This window comes from Pinus tabuliformis, chromosome J (genome assembly GCF_031772625.1).
Source record: "Pinus tabuliformis cultivar Carrire ecotype Pingquan chromosome J, CPIR1, whole genome shotgun sequence".
Classification (NCBI taxonomy): domain Eukaryota; kingdom Viridiplantae; phylum Streptophyta; class Pinopsida; order Pinales; family Pinaceae; genus Pinus; species Pinus tabuliformis.
Window position 1 is genome coordinate 438,598,161 of NC_142295.1, and position 19,780 is coordinate 438,617,940.

The 19,780-nt window shown below is 36.6% G+C and overlaps 1 protein-coding gene across 2 annotated transcripts in view; it reads right to left on the minus strand.

The window, feature by feature from the left end:
• Positions 1-363: 363 nt before the first annotated feature.
• Positions 364-19,780, minus strand: part of LOC149227702 (RNA-binding (RRM/RBD/RNP motifs) family protein) — a 146,596-nt gene continuing 127,179 nt past the window's right edge. For both annotated transcript variants that reach the window (XM_089377887.1, XM_089377886.1), the window contains 4 exons: positions 2,038-2,145; positions 1,835-1,921; positions 1,674-1,753; positions 364-1,502 (listed from right to left, as the gene is read on the minus strand). In XM_089377887.1, the coding sequence (XP_089234013.1) occupies positions 734-1,502; positions 1,674-1,753; positions 1,835-1,921; positions 2,038-2,145 (1,044 nt within the window). In that variant the 3' untranslated portion in view covers positions 364-733. The remainder of the gene's footprint in view (positions 1,503-1,673; positions 1,754-1,834; positions 1,922-2,037; positions 2,146-19,780) is intronic.

Genomic DNA, 19,780 nt, shown 5'->3' on the forward strand with positions numbered 1-19,780 from the left:
CTTTTTTCTCATTTACCTGCTTGGATTCTTCTATCACAATTCATCAAGGTAAAATGTGAATAAAAAGCATTACATATAATCAGAATAAAATGTGACCTGTAACGTAAGAAGGCACCATCTCTTGCTATCACAATATTTATGGCTGCCCTTTCCATTGTAAAAATCAGATATTGAGATTTATAAAGGGATGTTAATTAACAATAGAATTACAGTCCATTTGGTACCTGTATTTGAGAGTTTAATTAGATCAAGCACATGAGACCCAGTCACACCCACAGGAAAAGCTACTTCTGACTATAACGAAATGTTAGAATTAATCCACCTAGAGGTTGTAACATAGAAACGTAAATGATGGGAGCTCACTGAATGAAACAAACTTCAATGCATTAAAGGAACTTTGGATGACGTTACAAAAGATATTATTAAAAATGATTAATATGCTTTTAAAAAACATATTCCTTTCTCATCAAATGTAAGGTTCAGCTAAATATATCTCGTGCACTAATTGCCTATGAAGCATTGAATATAACAAGGAAGCTTGCTACATACACGGTACCACCTTCAAGATAGATCAATCACAATACTTTGTTAAATACACAGTGGAGCAGTCACAAGATATATCGATGGAGAATGAAAGCAAAATATTGCACTAGAAATAATCAATAATAGAGAAATTTGCTCATTCATGACAGGCAGATTATGACATTCTTGGACAGAAACCCTTCATACTCACTCATCGAACATTTCCTCTAGGAAATATCTTCCGGTACATGCTGTGAGGAAAATAGCTAGTTATCACCTTTCGAGTTCCATATGTACGTCCATGCAAAGCATGTGCTGCCAAACATGCAGCTTCTTCTCTTGAAAATTCAATGAGGATGCTACCCACATCTAGAAACTCGCAATCTACCGATGTCTCACCATCTTGTTTAGTTGCAACTACAGACACTGGATGGTTTACAGTATCCAAACAGGCATTCTGCCCCAATTCTTTTTCCTGTTGTACCAGGTCGCCAGCAAGAGAATGTTTCCCCAACTCTAGAGCATCAACACTTTGGTCAGGAGTTTTATCAGCAAAAGCTACTTCATCAACTAAACTAGCATTGCCATGTTCTTCGTTATCCTGAGATGCCAAATCTACTGTTTGCAATGCATTACCGTCTGAAGCACCACCACTTTCATCCAACTTATTTTCCACATCATTCTCATCACACTCCTTGTCTTCTTGCACTGGAATATCATTAGGAACCGCAACCTCATCCTTACGCTCTCTTCCATTTTCCCTAATATCTTCGACAACCTTATTTTGTTGGTCCTTCAAAGATTCAGAGAGATTTTCACTATCACCTACATTGATGAAAGACTTCTGTGGATTACCATTTCCCTTGCCTTGAATAGAAGTTACGTGAACTTCCTGATTTTGACAAGCATCAGGCGTAACAGAAATGTCCATTCCACTTCTATTCCACCTTACAATGTTAAGTGATTTGACAGCACCAAACCTATAACAAGCATATGTTGTGAGCCACATTAATAGGCAAAACATTCAGAGAAAGTACTCTTAATATGAAACAAAACATATTGAACAAGATTATAATAAAATAAAAGAATAAATGGTTGTCCCACTCTAAACAGGCCCAACTGCAAGTGCTGGAAACTCCACATAACAATACCTGGTACACTCAAGACGCACATCTTCAGATATTTCTTCCAGTTCAACTTCCGACAGTTGTAGAAGCTCCTCTTTGGTTAACTGAAAATCAAATGTGACTATTAGTTAGAACTGCTTATAAAAATTAGGCACATTATAACAAGAAAACATCTTGGCACATACCACATTCTTTAGTTCAAGAACTTGTGTAGGTTTTTGCATGAGAGGTTTTGCATGTTCAGGTATACCATAGAATGGAACGCTCCCGCCCTTGGAAAAGCATATGGTTCACTAATTAGTATGAGCATCTAGACTTTGCCAAGTCCAAGGCAATTGCAAGTAACAGTAATGCATATGAAAAATATTCAACCAATCATAACACATACCTCACCAGAAGCATCAGGAGTGGCCTGAACTACAGTTATAACACGACCTCCTAACCTCATACCATTCAGCCCCGCACAGGCTTTCAAAGTGCAAGATGGGTCAACATACTGCAACAAGAAAATAAAGACGTTACAATTCATGCAAATAGAGAAGGAACAGAAAGCTGCCAAGGTGGCCATGAAAACTAATGTATCAAACAGGAAGCAAATTTATAAAATTGCAGCAATGCTACAATAATTGCTATATTGTCAAGGCATAATCTGTAGTCTGCATAGCACACTCAAATATTTCCGTCTCCAGAAAGAGGCTATATATATATATATATATATACATACATACATATATATATATATATATATATATATATATATATATATATACACATTGATCTATAAGAATAATCTCCTGAAAATTATCCTGACCCACTGTGAGCCTATGGTTAGAAAGAACTTATATTTGACAACCAGGTAAAAGCATGTGCTATGGAAGAATTAACATTAAGGTGGAATTTAATTACCATTGAGCAATTAGGAGTTAACACTAACTATATAGTATATTTTAACAGGAATCAACCAATTTAACATAGCCACCACCTTGTCCAGCGGCTTTTGGAAGAACAGAAATACCAATTCAAACAAGAGTCACTAACTCTAACATTATGACTACCTTTTGCAAGACAAAAGAGAGAGAACTGCCAGCTAGAACAAGACCCATAACAAAAAGCTTTGACTTAATTTGATTTCGAATTATGAAGATCTGCTAACCATCTCTTACAAAACCACCAACAATCTGTCTGGTTGATTAAACATAAGTTTAATTGAAATTGCAAATGGCAAGGGCTTCAAATATGAGCATGGCTTCTGAAATGAGCATTTTTACAACTTCTGGAACAGGAAACTATATAAATATTATAAAAATAAGAGAAAAACAAAAGCAAAAATTGATTAAACATCAATATCTATACAGTTAGGAATAACAACCATTTAACTTCTCTAGTGGGCTTCAGATCATATCCAACTACACAAGTATAATAATAAAAATAGCCTCTATAGGTTTTATCTTTCAAAATAAGCATGGCTGAATGAAATTACCAGCATAAACTCCACTATTTTTCTAACTAGCATATTTGTAACCAAGTGACTTATTAACAAAATTAGTGTTCTATTTCATTTCTTGATAATGACAATCACGCAATCAATTATCTTGAACTGAATACAATTTTGAACATTTTCATATCAAGTTAACTTCTGGCTGAAAGAATGCAGTCACTGAATGCCACTCCACTATTAATCATTGATTATAAACATCAAGCCAATAAAATCACCTCCAATCTAGGCTAGCTCCAATCTAATTATATTTTCTGAAGTTTTGTATCTCTATTTGTTGCTAAACGAACTTTGTTACCTATAAGTTTTAGCTGTCCACCTACAGAAAAGCATTACAACTATAAATTAAGTATGGACTTGAATAAAAATGACTATCAACATTGCAATCATATGCATTGATAGGGGTACCTCACACCATATTCAAACATGCAACATCCTATTCTTCTGATGAGAAACCGGGAAAGCAAAAGCAACTGTGTATACTTTACTCCTTTATTTCCCCCTAAATAGTTGTCCACCTTCAAAACAGGTGGCATATTTGTGATGAAGCAAAAGCATAGACTAAGGGTGTACCATTTCCATGCATCAATAAATTGAACATAATGAAGGCCCCAAAATTTACCCAAGTCGACAAAATTTGATACACGCATCTGTCCACTAAATTCCTCCCCTTTGCATACAAGGTCAGTTTAAACTTTTTCAGGCAACGTGCTAACTAGGTGTCCAATAATTTCGTTACTTTTGGAAGGATACAATGTTGTCTCTACCTAAATTTTGTTTAAATGCTGACCTGTAGAGGAACACTAAGTTTTGATTTCTATTGCATCCTCTAACGTGTGGCTCTAAGGGTCTCTATACTCCTTTAGATAGTCCTCTATTAGGAAATGATTCAAGCAGACCCAAGTTCAAGCAACATATGGACTTTTGCTCTTGTATATGCCAATATGGGCGATGGACCATGGTAAACATTGTTGTATTAGGCATATGTATACTCCGAAAACATCTTTAATTTTTCTTTGTTTTGATAGAAGAAATTGCATGACAAGTAGTTCTCTTCCACCAAAATAGAAATAAAAAACTTACAAGCGAATAGCTAGAACGAGTGACAATTGATTGATCAAAGTCCACTATAAGGCACCAAAACGGAGTGCAAGCTAACACAATCTCGCTGAACTCATGGTAAATCTTCATGCCACTTATAGTGACCGTTTTAAATTTCTACCATATAAGAAATAAGCATAACGGCCACAACCCAAACTAACTGTTAACTAAGAAATCAGATATATTGATATGAATAATAATTCATATATTTAACATTTTATTAGAACAAAATTATTGGCAAACATCTCTTACTCCACACATCCAATATTCTCATACTGGGACTAATGTTAAGGTTCTAGTGCCTAAAGGCTAATATTGTTATCTTCCAATTTTGTTAGGTTCATCATTTGCTACAGTATCATCCTGGTCAATGCCTTATCTAGTCTCTGATGCATAGTGACCTCACCAAAGTCCTCACTAATATTTGATAGCAACAGGTACCCTCCTAGAGTCATTAGCTCAAGTTCTAAAAAGTGCAGTCTAAAAAATACACAAATTAGCCCGGAAAATAATAAAATTCTGGCAAGATTATGACAAAATACGGCAGAAATTTTTGAAAATCTGGGTTACAGCTGTCAAACTTCAGGATTTTGTGTGCCCCAGGGGTTCTTGATGGTGCTGAATCAAATTTCCACCATCAAAAAAATAATAATTCTGATTTTTTGAGAGAAAAAATTACCCGATTCTGGCAAGAAATCTGCCGTCCAGGCAAATTTGTGGCGTCAGTAGACAACGCCGTTCTAAAATGCCAATGAATGTTTTCATCATCAACATTTGCTAGAGTTTAAATTATGTATCATTTCATTTTGTGCTATTGTCCATTATATACCAATGTTCCACCAAGTTTCCGGCACGTGGGGACGGGGGAGCGGGGATACGCAGGAGCGGCCTATGCAAAAGCTCCCCACCAATTTTTAGGAAACGTGGGGGGGCGTTGGGGTCTTTAACACAAGGGACCTGACAAAAATAGTAAAATAAAAATACTATTGTGATATTGTCTGAGATATAAGAAGGAAATAAGCCATGTTTGTCTCAGGCTTTTTTATTTCCTCTTGGTGAATGCGGAGATGGGTTGAGTAGTCTAGATGCCAGAGGGCTTGATCAGATCAAATGCTTTTTCCTGTTGTGGATTTTTCATCTTTGGGCGATTTTAGTGAGCAGCCAGTATCAGTCAAGGAAGATGTTGCTGGCCACAAAGAGGCACAGAAAGATTCCAGATCATCACAAGCAGGCAGTCAGTCTTCGGGTCCTTCAAGTGGAGAAGTTGACTTGCTTCCAAAAGCTGAAGCTATGTTGATGTTTGCTCCAGAGTATACGCAGTTGAGGCTCCTAGGAGTGAACTTAGTTCATCTGTTTTCAGAAGTCCATATATTCCTGTATCTAGAAAAATTCCAACTGTGGAATCAAGTATTAATGCATATGTCTACAGTGCTACACCACCACCTTCTCCTTACCTTGAAATCTCTGATAAAAATTCTGAATATTCTTGTAAAGGAAATGACAATTGTAAAGGGAAGGATGATTACAAGCATGTTCAGTCGGGAAAGCAGTTGTATGAGAAGCCATTAAAATTATTAAAATTTGACTTTATTAAAATTATTTGACCTTAATTTTTTGGGAGGAAACGACCCCCTTTGGAGTTTCCATGCGTATCCTGTTTTAGGGAGCATTGGGAAACGACCCCCAGACGACCCCACATCCCTGGAGTGCAAGGGAGGGAGTAATCACGATTCCTAGGTGAGGGGATGTATCCCCGTAGAACACTGTTATATACAATGCTATCTCCCAAGTTTATCATTATTTTTCCATCTTATCAGGTGCAAAACAGATCGTCCAAAGCAAGGATTGAAAAAGTAATTTGCATATCAATAGTTACATGTGAAGAAGCCCAGAAGGTTAGCTCACTTAGTGGAGACCCTGTCGTTAAAGCAACTTTGCTATTAACTTTTAAGAGGTCATGGGTTCAGTTCTATTGACACTCTCGGGGTCAGGCTCTGTGGTTGAGCCAGCAGGAAGTGATGCCTTTGGGTGGATACGCCTGGTACAAATATTCCATGGACATAGCGGTTGCCAATCTCCGCAGTTCGTGAACCACATAGGAAAAGAAAAAGTTACATGTGAAGAAACTTTTAGCTCATGATTTTATCATCTTGGTAATAACATTTTGATTTTACAATAAAGACCCATATCTTCCCCACTTGATAACAATATCACAGAGGTCCTTTCTTTTTCCAATCGACTTGAGCAATAGAAAGATGACCCTCCCTTAAAATTAAACATATTCATAGTGAATCTTGACCTTTCACCAGATAATCTTGGTAATGCAAGGACAAAAAGATAGCATAGATAATACTTAGTTGAAATACAATCTACGAATCTATCTGACAGGCTAGTGACATTAACTTTTCAGTTAAAGAAAATAGCACCTCCCTGTCCTCTACCACTCAAATTCCATGCTGTATTTCATTTCTTCTCTTGAGATAATGTCCAAACAATATCCTAGTCTTTCTACATTTTCACTAGTATAATACTAGGATGGAATCCAGATTAATCATTTTGTAGTGAATGCAAACCTACTCTGACAAACAAATCACATTAGAGAGACAGGCCAACAACAACACCAAATTCAAACTATCAATGTCAATTAAACTCAATAATACAAACATCATACAAAATTCCAATTCAGTTTGTGGCCATTATTTGACCTCTAGCAAATAAAAACTTGTATTCCATCACTTCAATAATATCCGCATAGTTACCATAGAAATACAGACAAAACTCTTTTCAAGCCAGAGACAGAATACAACCTACTCTTCAAACTTTTGATTGCATGCTTGTACTGAACTCATTATAAATCTAATATCTGCAAGGCTTAAGGATCTGTTTTCCTTGCAACCCCAGTCTAAATGTCTTAAAAACTCTGCAAGTGACTTTAAAAAAAATCAAATACCCAAACAATTTTCAAGAAATATATTTATAACCATGGGCAAGAACACATAAATTCCTATAACCCACATGATAATAATATGAAGTACACTAATTTGGTCTGCATCACTATCATACACATGAAGATAAATGCCTTTGTTAGAGAATTGCTCAAACTTAATCAAATGACAACACCGCATTGGCTAACATGCAAACTGGACTCAGACAACTTTTCAAATGAGAAGGTATTAGGCTTGAGATTTGGATAAAATATATCAAAGTTAAGAAAACATGCAACATATTTTTATCTAAAGCAAGATGTATCTAGAGGATGGAAAACAAGATGAACAGCATGCATAAATAAAGGAAATGCCAACAGTGTTCAATGACAACTAAAATTACTTGAACTCCTCAAATATTAGTGGAAGTATCGAGCACTTAGATGCAACTATCCTACTCACATATCTTTGACTTCTTCAAAAAGATTTTACGTGAATCTAACTAGTGCTCCTCCATTTTCATTTCTCACCCATAAAGTATCATCAATGAGTACGAAAGCAACACAGGTTGCAACATAAGATATCAACAAGAGTGTGCATTGGAATGTAAGCATAAATAGATAAACATTTGCATCAAGAGAAAAATTATTTTCATCATAGAAAGAAATAATGGATCAAGTGAATTGGATGTAACTCACAAGTCTTTGGAGTCCCCATGAGGGTATCACACAATACTACTTCTCACAATTCCTTTCCCCGAGGATGGTGCCCCTCAATATCATTCTCAATAACTTTAAATCTTGCAAAATAATACGTACATGCCAAGTACCAAACTAATATTCGATTAATAATATAACAATAAATGCAGAACAGGAATAACTAATGACATAACATAAACATTAATCACTCTAAAAAATGATGGTTCAAACTGAACAAGTAATAATTGTCATTCATGCAAACAACAAATGATGCTTAACCTGGAACCTAATATCACAAAATCAATTTAACAAATGCAACAGTTAAATTTCAAAACTAATCCTGTTGTTGCAATAAATATGGAAAAGCTATGTATATGCCTCTTACAATGAATCAAGTGGCAAATTCTCACTGTGAAATAATGAGGATTAAGGATAAAATGTGTCTCCTCGTCTAACAAACTCTTCAATTAATGACAAAAAAAAGGTAACTAGTAACTACATGTGGAAGCAATTGAGTAGCAACTTCGCTAAATGCTATAGGAATTGAAGCATATAATAAGATGGCATTTATAAGATCTCAGATTGGACAAACAGATGCTGTCATGCTATGAACGAAAACTGAATGAGTGTAAAGAACTGGAAAATATAGACACTTTTCAACCAACTATAGTTGGAAATGAGTGTCAAATAAGTTGAGATTTCTCCCATAAAAAGGCAAACACCCTTCCTATGTTATTGTCTACTCTTTTATTCTAATGGGAACCTGTCATTTTATGGATGGTAAGCCCAATAACAAACTAGACTCAACCTCACACATGTGAAGAAAAGGGTTCACCGTGCCTTCCCAGTGCCATACAATAATCTGTCCAAAGGCTACATCAATATTCAATATAGTGAATAGCCAAATCTGGCATATGCCACACAAGGGAGGAGCATGCCCACCAGGATTTGAACCTGGGTCGTTGTCACAATAACCACTCCAAGTTGCTGATAGGCCACAGATCAATGGACATCTTATGTCTACTCTTCTCTAATCTAGGTTTCAGATCTTGGATTCTTGTTTTTAGTAGTGCTCTTCACAACCCTTACAGCTCACAAAAAGTGTGGTTCTTCTGAATCCCATTGACCTATTTTAGCCATTTGTAGACATTGATATAATTTCTTACAATTTCCTTTAGAAATGCAAGCATTGCTCAATAAGAAATTTAAAAAAACACAACAGAAAATTGCAGGAAATGTAATAAATTTATTCAGAACATCCATTTTGGCAAAATATGTGTTTATGGAAGCAACCAATCATATATAGTTTCCTGTATAAATCTACCGAGGTTAGCAGATATGTATGTAGCTAGCACGTATAAGCAAGAGTATGAAAAGTGCTTCCAGTTGTCCATACCCAATACTCGAAAAGTGAAGACAAATGAAGATAGAAGCTATCATAACACGCCCACAGCAAGCAAAAGAAATGAAGTTCAACCTCCAAGCCTCGTAGAAGACAGCCTAGATTATTATGATAGTTTCAGTATCTGTTTTAACAAGTAATTTTATTGAAGCCTTAAACTCTATATTTTACGGCCAGAATAGTGTTTATGCTGTGTTGAAATGGCCCCAACCTGAAACTATATTCCAATTTTGTACTACAGACCATATATTAATATAAATGCCTTTTATTTACCAAAAAACAACATCCATTTGGGAAAGACACGTGTAGCAACCAGAAGCAAATAAAAGTATTAAACATATTACCCTGTGAGTGTGTAGTTTACAAATAAAAATTGAAGCATAATAAACATCAATACAATTATGTGGGAATTGGATTTCTATCTTAGAATAAAAGCATGACAAATTAGGACTGCAAGTTCAATGTAAGGGATAATGAGTTCTCGTGCATTCTTGATGCTAGAACAAGATACTACATAAATGAAAAATAATTTACACATAATAAAATAAATAAGAAATAAATGAGAAGTCCTTAAAACCATGGTTGCATCAGGACTATACCAAATCCATGGCAGTTTAAATTGTTTTAATCAAATTTGACATTTGGAACTCTAAATTTCAAATGAAGCTTCTAATCTTGATTTTTCCAAGAATTTCATTTAAAATGTGCCAAATAAAATTCACGGAGATTATTTTGATGTTTGACACTACCAAATATTTATAATATTTACTTTGAAATTTGCTGAAGACTGAAGCCTAACACATTATGGATAAGCTAATTCTTTGATTATAATCTTATAATATTCCATCTTCTAGGTGGCCATAATTCTTCATGGATTCTTAACAACTGCCATAAAGAAAAGAAAGACTTCATGGCTAGATCTATTTTGACTTTAACTTACATCCTCAAACATTGGGTAGTTTTCTGTAGTTTCATTTTATTATCTTCTAAAGGTTGGACAATATAGTTGAGATCCATTTAGCTAACGTTTAACAGTTAAAATCATAATAAAGATGATTTCAAATGTACTTTCTGTTGGCATTATGATTCAAGTGTTGTCCTTGATGGCAACTCACTCAGAGGTTGGTACAGGTGCTCAGAGGTTGGTACAGGTGATGGCAACTTAATCAGAAGACAGATCTTAGTACAGCATGCCAAGGAAGTTCATATACGCAGGTTCGTTAAGCCCAAGTCGCGTGTACACGCTAGTTGGATTCAGAAAAAGCGCGTGTATGTGGAAAAGTACCTTTGGTCCATGGTGGTTAGTCCTTGGAAGTTGTGCCTATGATTTCGGACCATTGTGTCTCGACGGGCGTGTCGATCCCTAGTTTTGAAATTGATGGTATTGTGTTACTATGGTTTTGGTTCTTGGTATTGAGCAAGGCCTAAGGCTATATAAGGAGAAGAAGATCATTAGGCAATATCATCTTTCGACAAGGCTTGAATATCTAAGAGAGAAAGAGATCTGATATGCAGGTTCTGGGTTGCTTGATCTAAGCCAAGGAGAGATCACATCGGTTGATGGAAGACTAGATCTAAGGATAGATCGGGATCTAATGGTTTGAAATGCACTATCATGATATGGTTGATTATGCGTATTTCTAGATCTGCACATTGTCGCAATGTTATGTTCTGGGTCTAACTGATGTCTGGTACAGCTGCAAATTGAGAAAGTTTATTTTTAGATCTGTACGCAGGTTGGCTTCGGTAAAAGCGCGTGTATACGCGGGTTTTGCTCATTGAAGTAGCGTATATCTTTTGAAGCTTGATTTTGGGTTTACAGTGGGGTCTGACTGTTATTGCAGAGTTCTGTAGTCTGCTCTGTGTTCTGGTAACTGGTGATTGACAAGGTTCAGTGGTTCAGTGATTCAAAGTTTGATAATACTAGTATTGGTTGTTTTATGCTTCAATGATCTGTTGTGAAAGTTGAATGAATTGGGGTCTACAGATTGTAATGTTATGCTTCAGGAATATCCAGTCTGAAAATGTATGAAAGGTGGTACCTGAAGGAAAGAAGATTGTAGGTCAGCACCTACGTACTAGTATCTTGGCTAGTACAAGAGCAAAGGGGGTTGGAGCTCCCTTCCAAGGAAGTTTGGAGAACGAGAGAAGGTTGTAGCCTGCGTACTGGTATAAGGCTGCACCAGTACAAAAGATTGTAAACTGAAGTTTCATATTAAAGAAAGATAGAGACAACTTGCAGCAGGTGGTTTTCACCCACATTGGGTTTCCACCTTACATCTTGGTGTTCATGTGTGTGGCTTTTGATCTGTTCTGTTATACTGCACCTGTTTACTGTTAATGTGGTGAATAATGTCCTGATGAACTTAACTGAAGAATAAGCTAACTAAATTATGAGTTTTCTTCTTATACGCTGTTTTATTTAGTCACAGTAGCGTGTACACGCTGGTTCACCTAACTGAAGTAGCGTATATGTTTCTGAGCATTGAAAAAGTTTGATTGATCTGATAATACTGATTCACCCCCCCCTCTCAGTATTATTTCCAACAATTTCATGTCCTCAACTTATGATTTGCTATCTTCTAACAATATCCATGGAGATGCTTTCCTGTGATCTTGACAGGATTGGAAGAGGAGTATGCAAGTCCCATTTCCTGTTTCTTAGTTTGGACGTACTACATACCATTGTTACGAACAAATTTCACAATATCTGGTTGCATCTTTAGCCAATGCAAATATCTTTGGAATTTGACCATTGTTCTGTTCACTCCAAAGCAACCAACGTCTTTGGAGCAATGAGCCTCTCATCAATATTTTCTACTTTTCAACACATACATACCGACCAGACCATCATGCCTTCAATATGGAAATTCTTCAAATACTATGAATATACACCAATTCATATCATTCCAATGCTTTTGCTATGGAACAAAATTCCATCTCAATATCAAATCCTCATTCTTCAAAGACAAATGGACTAAACTTTAACAAAGTTCTACGAGAAAAATCTAAAGGTCTTGAAAGAAAATTAGTACTTTGTTGTGCACATTTTTTATACATGATTACGCAAGTTAGGTTGTTGCAAAAAATCCATCTATAAGAAAAGCTCACCTTACTGGCATTAACAGAATCTCCATAAATTGCCATGGCTTGTGATAGGAATGAATAATTGTCCTTTTTCAAAGCACGCAATGCCTCCATAGTTTTAATACATGGATAATTTCATAGAAATATTCTATCATTGGTTTATACACATCACCTATGGGTATAGCAGACCTGAACTATCCTGGGGCATGCACACGTGGACTAGTGGGCTTTTATGTTAACCTCACTTCCACTTTTGAATCAGGCTTTGTTGGAAGGAGGTGATAGGTAGAGTGCACTAGGTCACTGGTTTGACCAAGAACAAAATTGTACATAGATAGACCATGATTATTGAAAATTCATAATTGCTAGTGTGGAGTCTGGACTTTCCAAGCGATATTGAGAACATGGTTGCCTAGAAAGAACAGAGTTATGTTTGATCCTTGAGTTTTCCTAGTTAGAAAGAAAGAAAAACGTAACTTCTATAAATTCTTCTAAATGCCAAGTTATTAGTCTAACATGCTGCAAAATAACAACTCCTATGGTATATCCTGAAGCATCTACCTGAATGCCATATGTCACGTGGAATTTTAGTAACACCCCCATTGACACCTTACATATTTTCTGCCTGAAAGCGTTGACTGGTTTATGTTGGGCTTCAGCCCAATGAAATGCTTGAGTAACTCTGTCAATGCATTAACTAGTGCAACTTCATAAAAAATGCTCTGCAATTTTTTGCAGGTGATTTGCTAAACCAACGAATCCATGTCATTGAATCAAACAATTCAGATGTCAATGCATAATGGCTTTTGTCTTCTTTGGGTTTATTTTCACCAACTACAAAACCCAAACATTGTGTGCAATTTTTCGAAGATCAATTTATAATGGCTACTGTTGACCTGGACTCTAGGAGCAATCCAGTGGACAAAATTAAATTGCGGAGCCTAGTGTGCTATAGAAGACAAGATGAACCAAAAGGAACTTCAACAAAGCAAGCACAATAATATCATAATATGTATAAGAAAACAAATTCACAGTGAAAACAAAATCTTTATTGATATAGGAGTTGGACTAAATGGTAGCAATCTTAGGCAAGGAATGTAAAGTTACTATTACTCTATGCTAATACAATCAGATGTCACCATGCAATATCAGAAACGAAAAGACTTAAAATATGAAACATCAGTACATGTAGACTAAGTCAAACTTAACTAACACAGGAATAGAACTAGTGCATCTACTGGCACATTCTCAGCTATGGATTAGACAGTGATGGGAAGAAAGGTTCCCAAGATCCCTACTCTCCATCTCTATGTCAACCATAGCTCCAGGAGCAATCCAGTGGACAAAATTAAATTGCGGAGCCTAGTGTGCTATAGAAGACAAGATGAACCAAAAGGAACTTCAACAAAGCAAGCACAATAATATCATAATATGTATAAGAAAACAAATTCACAGTGAAAACAAAATCTTTATTGATATAGGAGTTGGACTAAATGGTAGCAATCTTAGGCAAGGAATGTAAAGTTACTATTACTCTATGCTAATACAATCAGATGTCACCATGCAACATCAGAAACGAAAAGACTTAAAATATGAAACATCAGTACATGTAGACTAAGTCAAACTTAACAAACACAGGAATAGAACTAGTGCATCTACTGGCACATTCTCAGCTATGGATTAGACAGTGATGGGAAGAAAGGTTCCCAAGATCCCTACTCTCCATCTCTATGTCAACCATAGCTCCTTTGCATGATAGCATGAGGCATCATTCTCGCCAAGGGACCTTGCGCTACTACCTAAGCTTCTACATGCAAAATCAGGGTGGTCCTCTCTTCTACTAGGTATTTGGAGCCTACTTCAAGTAGGCATGATACTCCTTCTGTGATGACATCTAAGAAGTCCTCTAAACATCCCATAGACCTCTTTCGAAGCTAGAATTCTCCAACGCGGTCAAAAGGGTGTCAAAATCTCATTCACCCCTTCTTACTTTTGTGTTGAGAAGGTCAATTATCACTAATGTCACTTTGAATGCTAAGTCAGTTGAGCCCAAGATTCCTCATCTTATGAGCCATGGCACAATTTACCAATTCAATATCATATGGCCATCCTTGTAGCAATTGTGGGCATCAATTTAGGCATGTTTGGGCTCCTTTCTTATAGACATAGTGGCCATACATCCTACTAACCAATGCTTTTTTACACGTAAGTTTGCACTTTCATTAGGCGAAAAGGAAGTGGTAAAGTGAGGCCCATGGTTTATGGATGGGCAGCCTCATCATGAGGCCATGGAAACCTAACTTTAAAGCCTTGTCTTTGGTCCCCCTTGGAGTTTAGTGGCCAAATCTTCCTCTAGAGTTTCAAGAGCCCAATGTCTTGGAATCCATCAACAACCTACTCATAACCTTTTTGTCTCTCTACAAAATAATCAAGGCAAAATCTACAACTAGTGTATCTACGTAGACTTGAATGCATGGATGCCAGGAAAATATTGATACATTATGCTAATCATTAGTGGTCACAAATAGTGAACTATGTGCATATCATGCTCTAGGATAAATTTGTTGGCATTAGGATGCATGTGTTGTACTTGATGGCAACCCACCCATAGAAGAAAAATATATAACTTGATGGTTCTACAGAAGAGATATCAGATGTGACAGGATGATAGTTCTCAGTATGACAAGTTAGCTTTGCCATCAAGTCCAAAGGGGGAGATTGTTGGCATTATGTGACAAGTGTTGTCCTTGATGGCAACTCACACAAGATGACAGATTATAGTGCAGCAGGTCAGTAGCAAAGAATTGATGATCAGACTACACAAATGAAGAAAGAAGAGTATATACGCAGGTTCACTATATACCAAGTCGCGTACATAGGCAGGTTATACGCAGGTTCACTATGTACCAAGTCGCGTATATATGCAGGTTCACTATATACCAAGTAGGGTATACATGCAGGTTATACACGCAGGTTCTCTATATACAAAGACGTGTATACACGCGGGATTGCCGATCAAAAGTCGCGTATGCGTATGCACGCACTTTCATGCACGGAAAAGCGCGTACATGTGGGAAAGCTTATTTTTGGGTCTGTGGTATTTAGACCTATGGTTTTGGTCCTTGGTATTGCGTCCGAAGTGTTGAACCCAGGTATTGGGTCCCTAGTATTGGTTCTCAATGGTTTTGGACCATGGTATTGAGTAAGGCCTAAGACTATAAAAGGAGAAGAAAATCATTAGGCAGGAGCATGGAGAAAGTCTTGAATATCTGATGAAGTATGAGATCCAGTATGCAGGTTATGGGTTCATGATGCATTGTTTGATCTAAGCTAAGGAGGAATCTCAACGGTTGATGGAGAACAAGATCTAAGGATAGATCGGGATCTAATGGCTTGGAATGAATCATCTCTATACGGTTTGATCTTGTTTAGTCTAGATCTGTATACTGATGCATGTAATGTTCTGTAAATGTTATGATCTGGGTATGATTGATGTCTGGAACAGCTGCAAAGTTCTGAGTTAATATCTGCAGATGTGTACGCGGGTTAGCTTTAGTAAAAGCGCGTATGTACGCCGGTTTGGTTCATCATAGTAGCGTATACATTATGAAGCATGATATTTGAAGTTGCAGTTGGGTCTGATTGTTATTGCAGAGTTCTGTGTTCTGGTGACTATGTTGTTGACAGGGTTTCAGTGTTTCAGTATTGGGTGATTCAGAGATTAATGATGCAAGTGTAGTTGATGGGTGTATTGCAGTGATGGTTAATTTTGTGCTTCAATGATATTGATGGGTCCAGTATGAAAATTGGATGAAACGTGGCCTTCAAATTATGGTGTTGTGCTTCAGGAGTATCCAGTATGAAAATTTATGAAACGTGGTACTTGGAGGAAGAAAGAGAAGGTTGCAGCCTTCTGTAGGTCGGCACCTACGTACTAGTACATCAGCTAGTACAAGAGCAAAGGGGATGGTAGCTCCCTTCCAATAGTAGCTGGAGAATGAGTAAAGGTTGGAGCATTTCAGTAGGTCGGCACCTACTTACTAGTAAATGGATCGGCTAGTACAAGAGTTGGTTGTATCTCCCTTCCAGGAGAGTCTAGAGAACGAGAGAAGGTTGTAGCCTTCTGCAAGTAGAAGCCTGTGTACTGGTATAAGACTGCACCAGTACAGAAATATTGTAAAATGAAGTTTCTTATTAAAAGAAGATAGAGACGACTTGCAACAGGTGGTTTTCACCCACATTGGGTTTCCACCTTATATCATGGTGTTCATGTGTGCTTCTTGTGTGTGATGATCTGTTCTGTTTTACTGCACTTGCTTACTGTTCATGTGGTTAATGAAGTTCTGATGCACTAACTAAAGATCAACATTTAATGGATTAACTAAATCATAAGTATTCTGGATATACGCTAGTTGCATTAGACACAGTTGCGTATACACGCGGGTTCACTTAACTGAAGTAGCGTATATGAATCTTAATATGGAAATGAAAAAGTTTTATTCACCCCCCCCCCTCTCAGTATTATTCCCAACACAATTGTGCTTTAAGCGTCTGCACATGGCAGCCTCTTGCTTGAACCCAAAGGACAATAAGAGATCTAAAATATCTCCCCTAACCACTTCTCGGTGAAAAGAAATCAACCAATACTCCCAACAAGGTGTAACCATCCAAGACTCAAGATGACACTCTTAATGCTATATTGACATATGCAACATAAGTTAAAATATTATGTTGCTAATCTTTCTGAGTAAAGCAAGAGTCCCATACCTCCCCTCCAACAACATGATTTCATCTTTCTTAGCTGCAACAATATCCCCTTATAAGGTTGGCAAAAGGAGGCATGACTCAAACACTTCAAATCAAGATGATCTAGCTCAAACCCCTAATGTTGACAATAGACAATTGTTGATCACTGATGACTTTGTTGCCAACCGTGTAGCCAAATTTTGAATTTATGTTAGGAAGGCAAAAAGAAACGAAGGAAAAGAAAGCAGAGTATGATATCCCCATATGTTCGTTTCACATTGTCCATCTTGTTTTAGATTTAGTTTCTAAGCTTAGGGTGGCTCACCTTTGCAACCTTCATTTTTTGCCTCGTGAAAAAGTTTTTGCTAGTGCTTATGGTCATTGCATGGGAAGGCTACCCTTTTCTTTTTCTTTATTTCCAAAAAAAAGAAAAAGAAAAAGAATATGAAATGTCTAAGGCTACAAGATACCTAACGGGCTAACACTATGAAAGCCATGTTATACATATAGTCAAAGAAACCTTTATTAAAAGTTAAAAATTAGGAAGCCCGACACTATGTTTTATTAATAGTTAAAGGAACCTTTATTCCCAAAAAAATGAATATGAAAAGTCTAAGACTGCAAGAAGCATAACACTATGAGATGCCATGTCACAAATATCTTGTCAAGAGGAGAGGCATAATTATCATGGATAGTAGAATAGTATGAATGTCACATACACCAAGTTGGATATATGATTAGATAGCTTGCCAAAGCCATAACTTTTCAGCCACAACTCGAAATTGCGACCTCAAATATGTGTTGGAAAGCTTGGAACAAACTATACAACATTAAAGGATTCAAAACTTTGTTCACAGACTTTTGAACCCCAAAACCCATTTTAAAAATCCTAAAAATAAAAGGTTCCAATTTTCACTTGAAACTATTCAATTCAGGATCTATTCAACCTTGTCAAAGATTACCAAACGGTAATCTAAATGTTCTAAATGGTTATCTAAACCATTTATCTCATCTAGATTTATATGGATTTCATTTTTACTTGCCACAAATCCAAAGCACAAAATGCATTTTTCTGCAAGATCAAATTTCTTCTAACTTGCTTGCATCTCTTGTTACTAGAATGTTCTCAACTCGACTTCAAATGTTTCATGTGCTCTTTCAAAGATTTGTTGAAGATCTAAATGTCATCTGAAATATACAATAACAAGTCACAAAAGAATAGACGAAAGGCCTTAATACCTCATTCATTAAGTGCACGAAACTTGCTAGAGCATTTAAATAGCCTAAATTGCATCACCAACCATTCTTATAATCACCTCTTAGTTTTGAAGTTTGCCTCCACTTGTCCTCTTCTCATAATCAAACATGATGGTAGTCCAATTTTGTGTCCATCGTGGAAAAATACCTTGCACTCCAACTCAGTGAAATGCTTTGGGCATTGGAATTGAATAAATCATTCATCTATGTGATGCAAGAGATCTATGTTCTTGGAAATGACCTTGGTATGTGCACAAAAGCCTATACACATCCACCATGCTTCATCCTTCTTTGGCACCAACAACAAAATCAATCTACATAGAAATGTACATGGCTTAATAGTCACTTGCCCCAAAAGCTCGTCCATCGAGCTTTTAATTACTTCGCTTTCCAAAAGAAAATTTCTATGCAATCCCATGTTTGAAAGGGTTGGATGTAAAAACAAATGTATCTAATGTCAAGTGGCTCATTTGGGAGCAATCCTATTGGATCCAATAAATCGTCTTCATACTACACCTATTGTTCCATAGGGTGTTAGCAAGACACATACTCTACATATCATTTCTCTCTTTTGGCCCTCAACAACATCAATACAAATTTAGGACTTGAAGTTGTGATTCCCTTTGCTTTTATTGTCAATACCAACGATATTTTCTCCTTTCCTTTATAGCAAGTTATCAAAACAATACCTATCCCTGTGTTGCATGGGTACCCGCACCCAGGGGTGGGGTTCTCGAACCTGTCCCGGGTTCCCGCACCCAAGTACCGGATTCGGGTACGGGTTCTTCCCAGACGAACCGGGTTCTTCCATGAAGAACCGGGTTCTTCAAAAAAAAAATTGGGTTCTTTTCCTTTAACGGGTTCTTGGGTTCTTGGGTTCTTCGGGTGCTTGGGTTCTTGGGTTCTTCGGGTGCTTGGGTTCTTGGGTTCTTCGGGTTCTTCATAAAAAAAACTATATTAAAAATTTAATTTTCAAATAATTTTTTTTTATTGAAATTTAAAAAATAACTTACAACAATGGTAAAACTTATAACAAAACCTAAAAAACCCTAAATCAATTCTTGTAAATCAATTTGGAATGAAACATTACCGGGTTCTTCCATGAAGAACCGGGTTCTTCAAAAAAAAAATTGGGTTCTTTTCCTTTAACGGGTTCTTGGGTTCTTGGGTTCTTCGGGTGCTTGGGTTCTTGGGTTCTTCGGGTTCTTCATAAAAAAAACTATATTAAAAATTTAATTTTCAAATAATTTTTTTTTATTGAAATTTAAAAAATAACTTACAACAATGGTAAAACTTATAACAAAACCTAAAAAACCCTAAATCAATTCTTGTAAATCAATTTGGAATGAAACATTCTTCCACGGTCCTTACCATCAAAACCTGTGTTGCACGGGTACCCGCACTCGGTTTTTTAAGTTTTT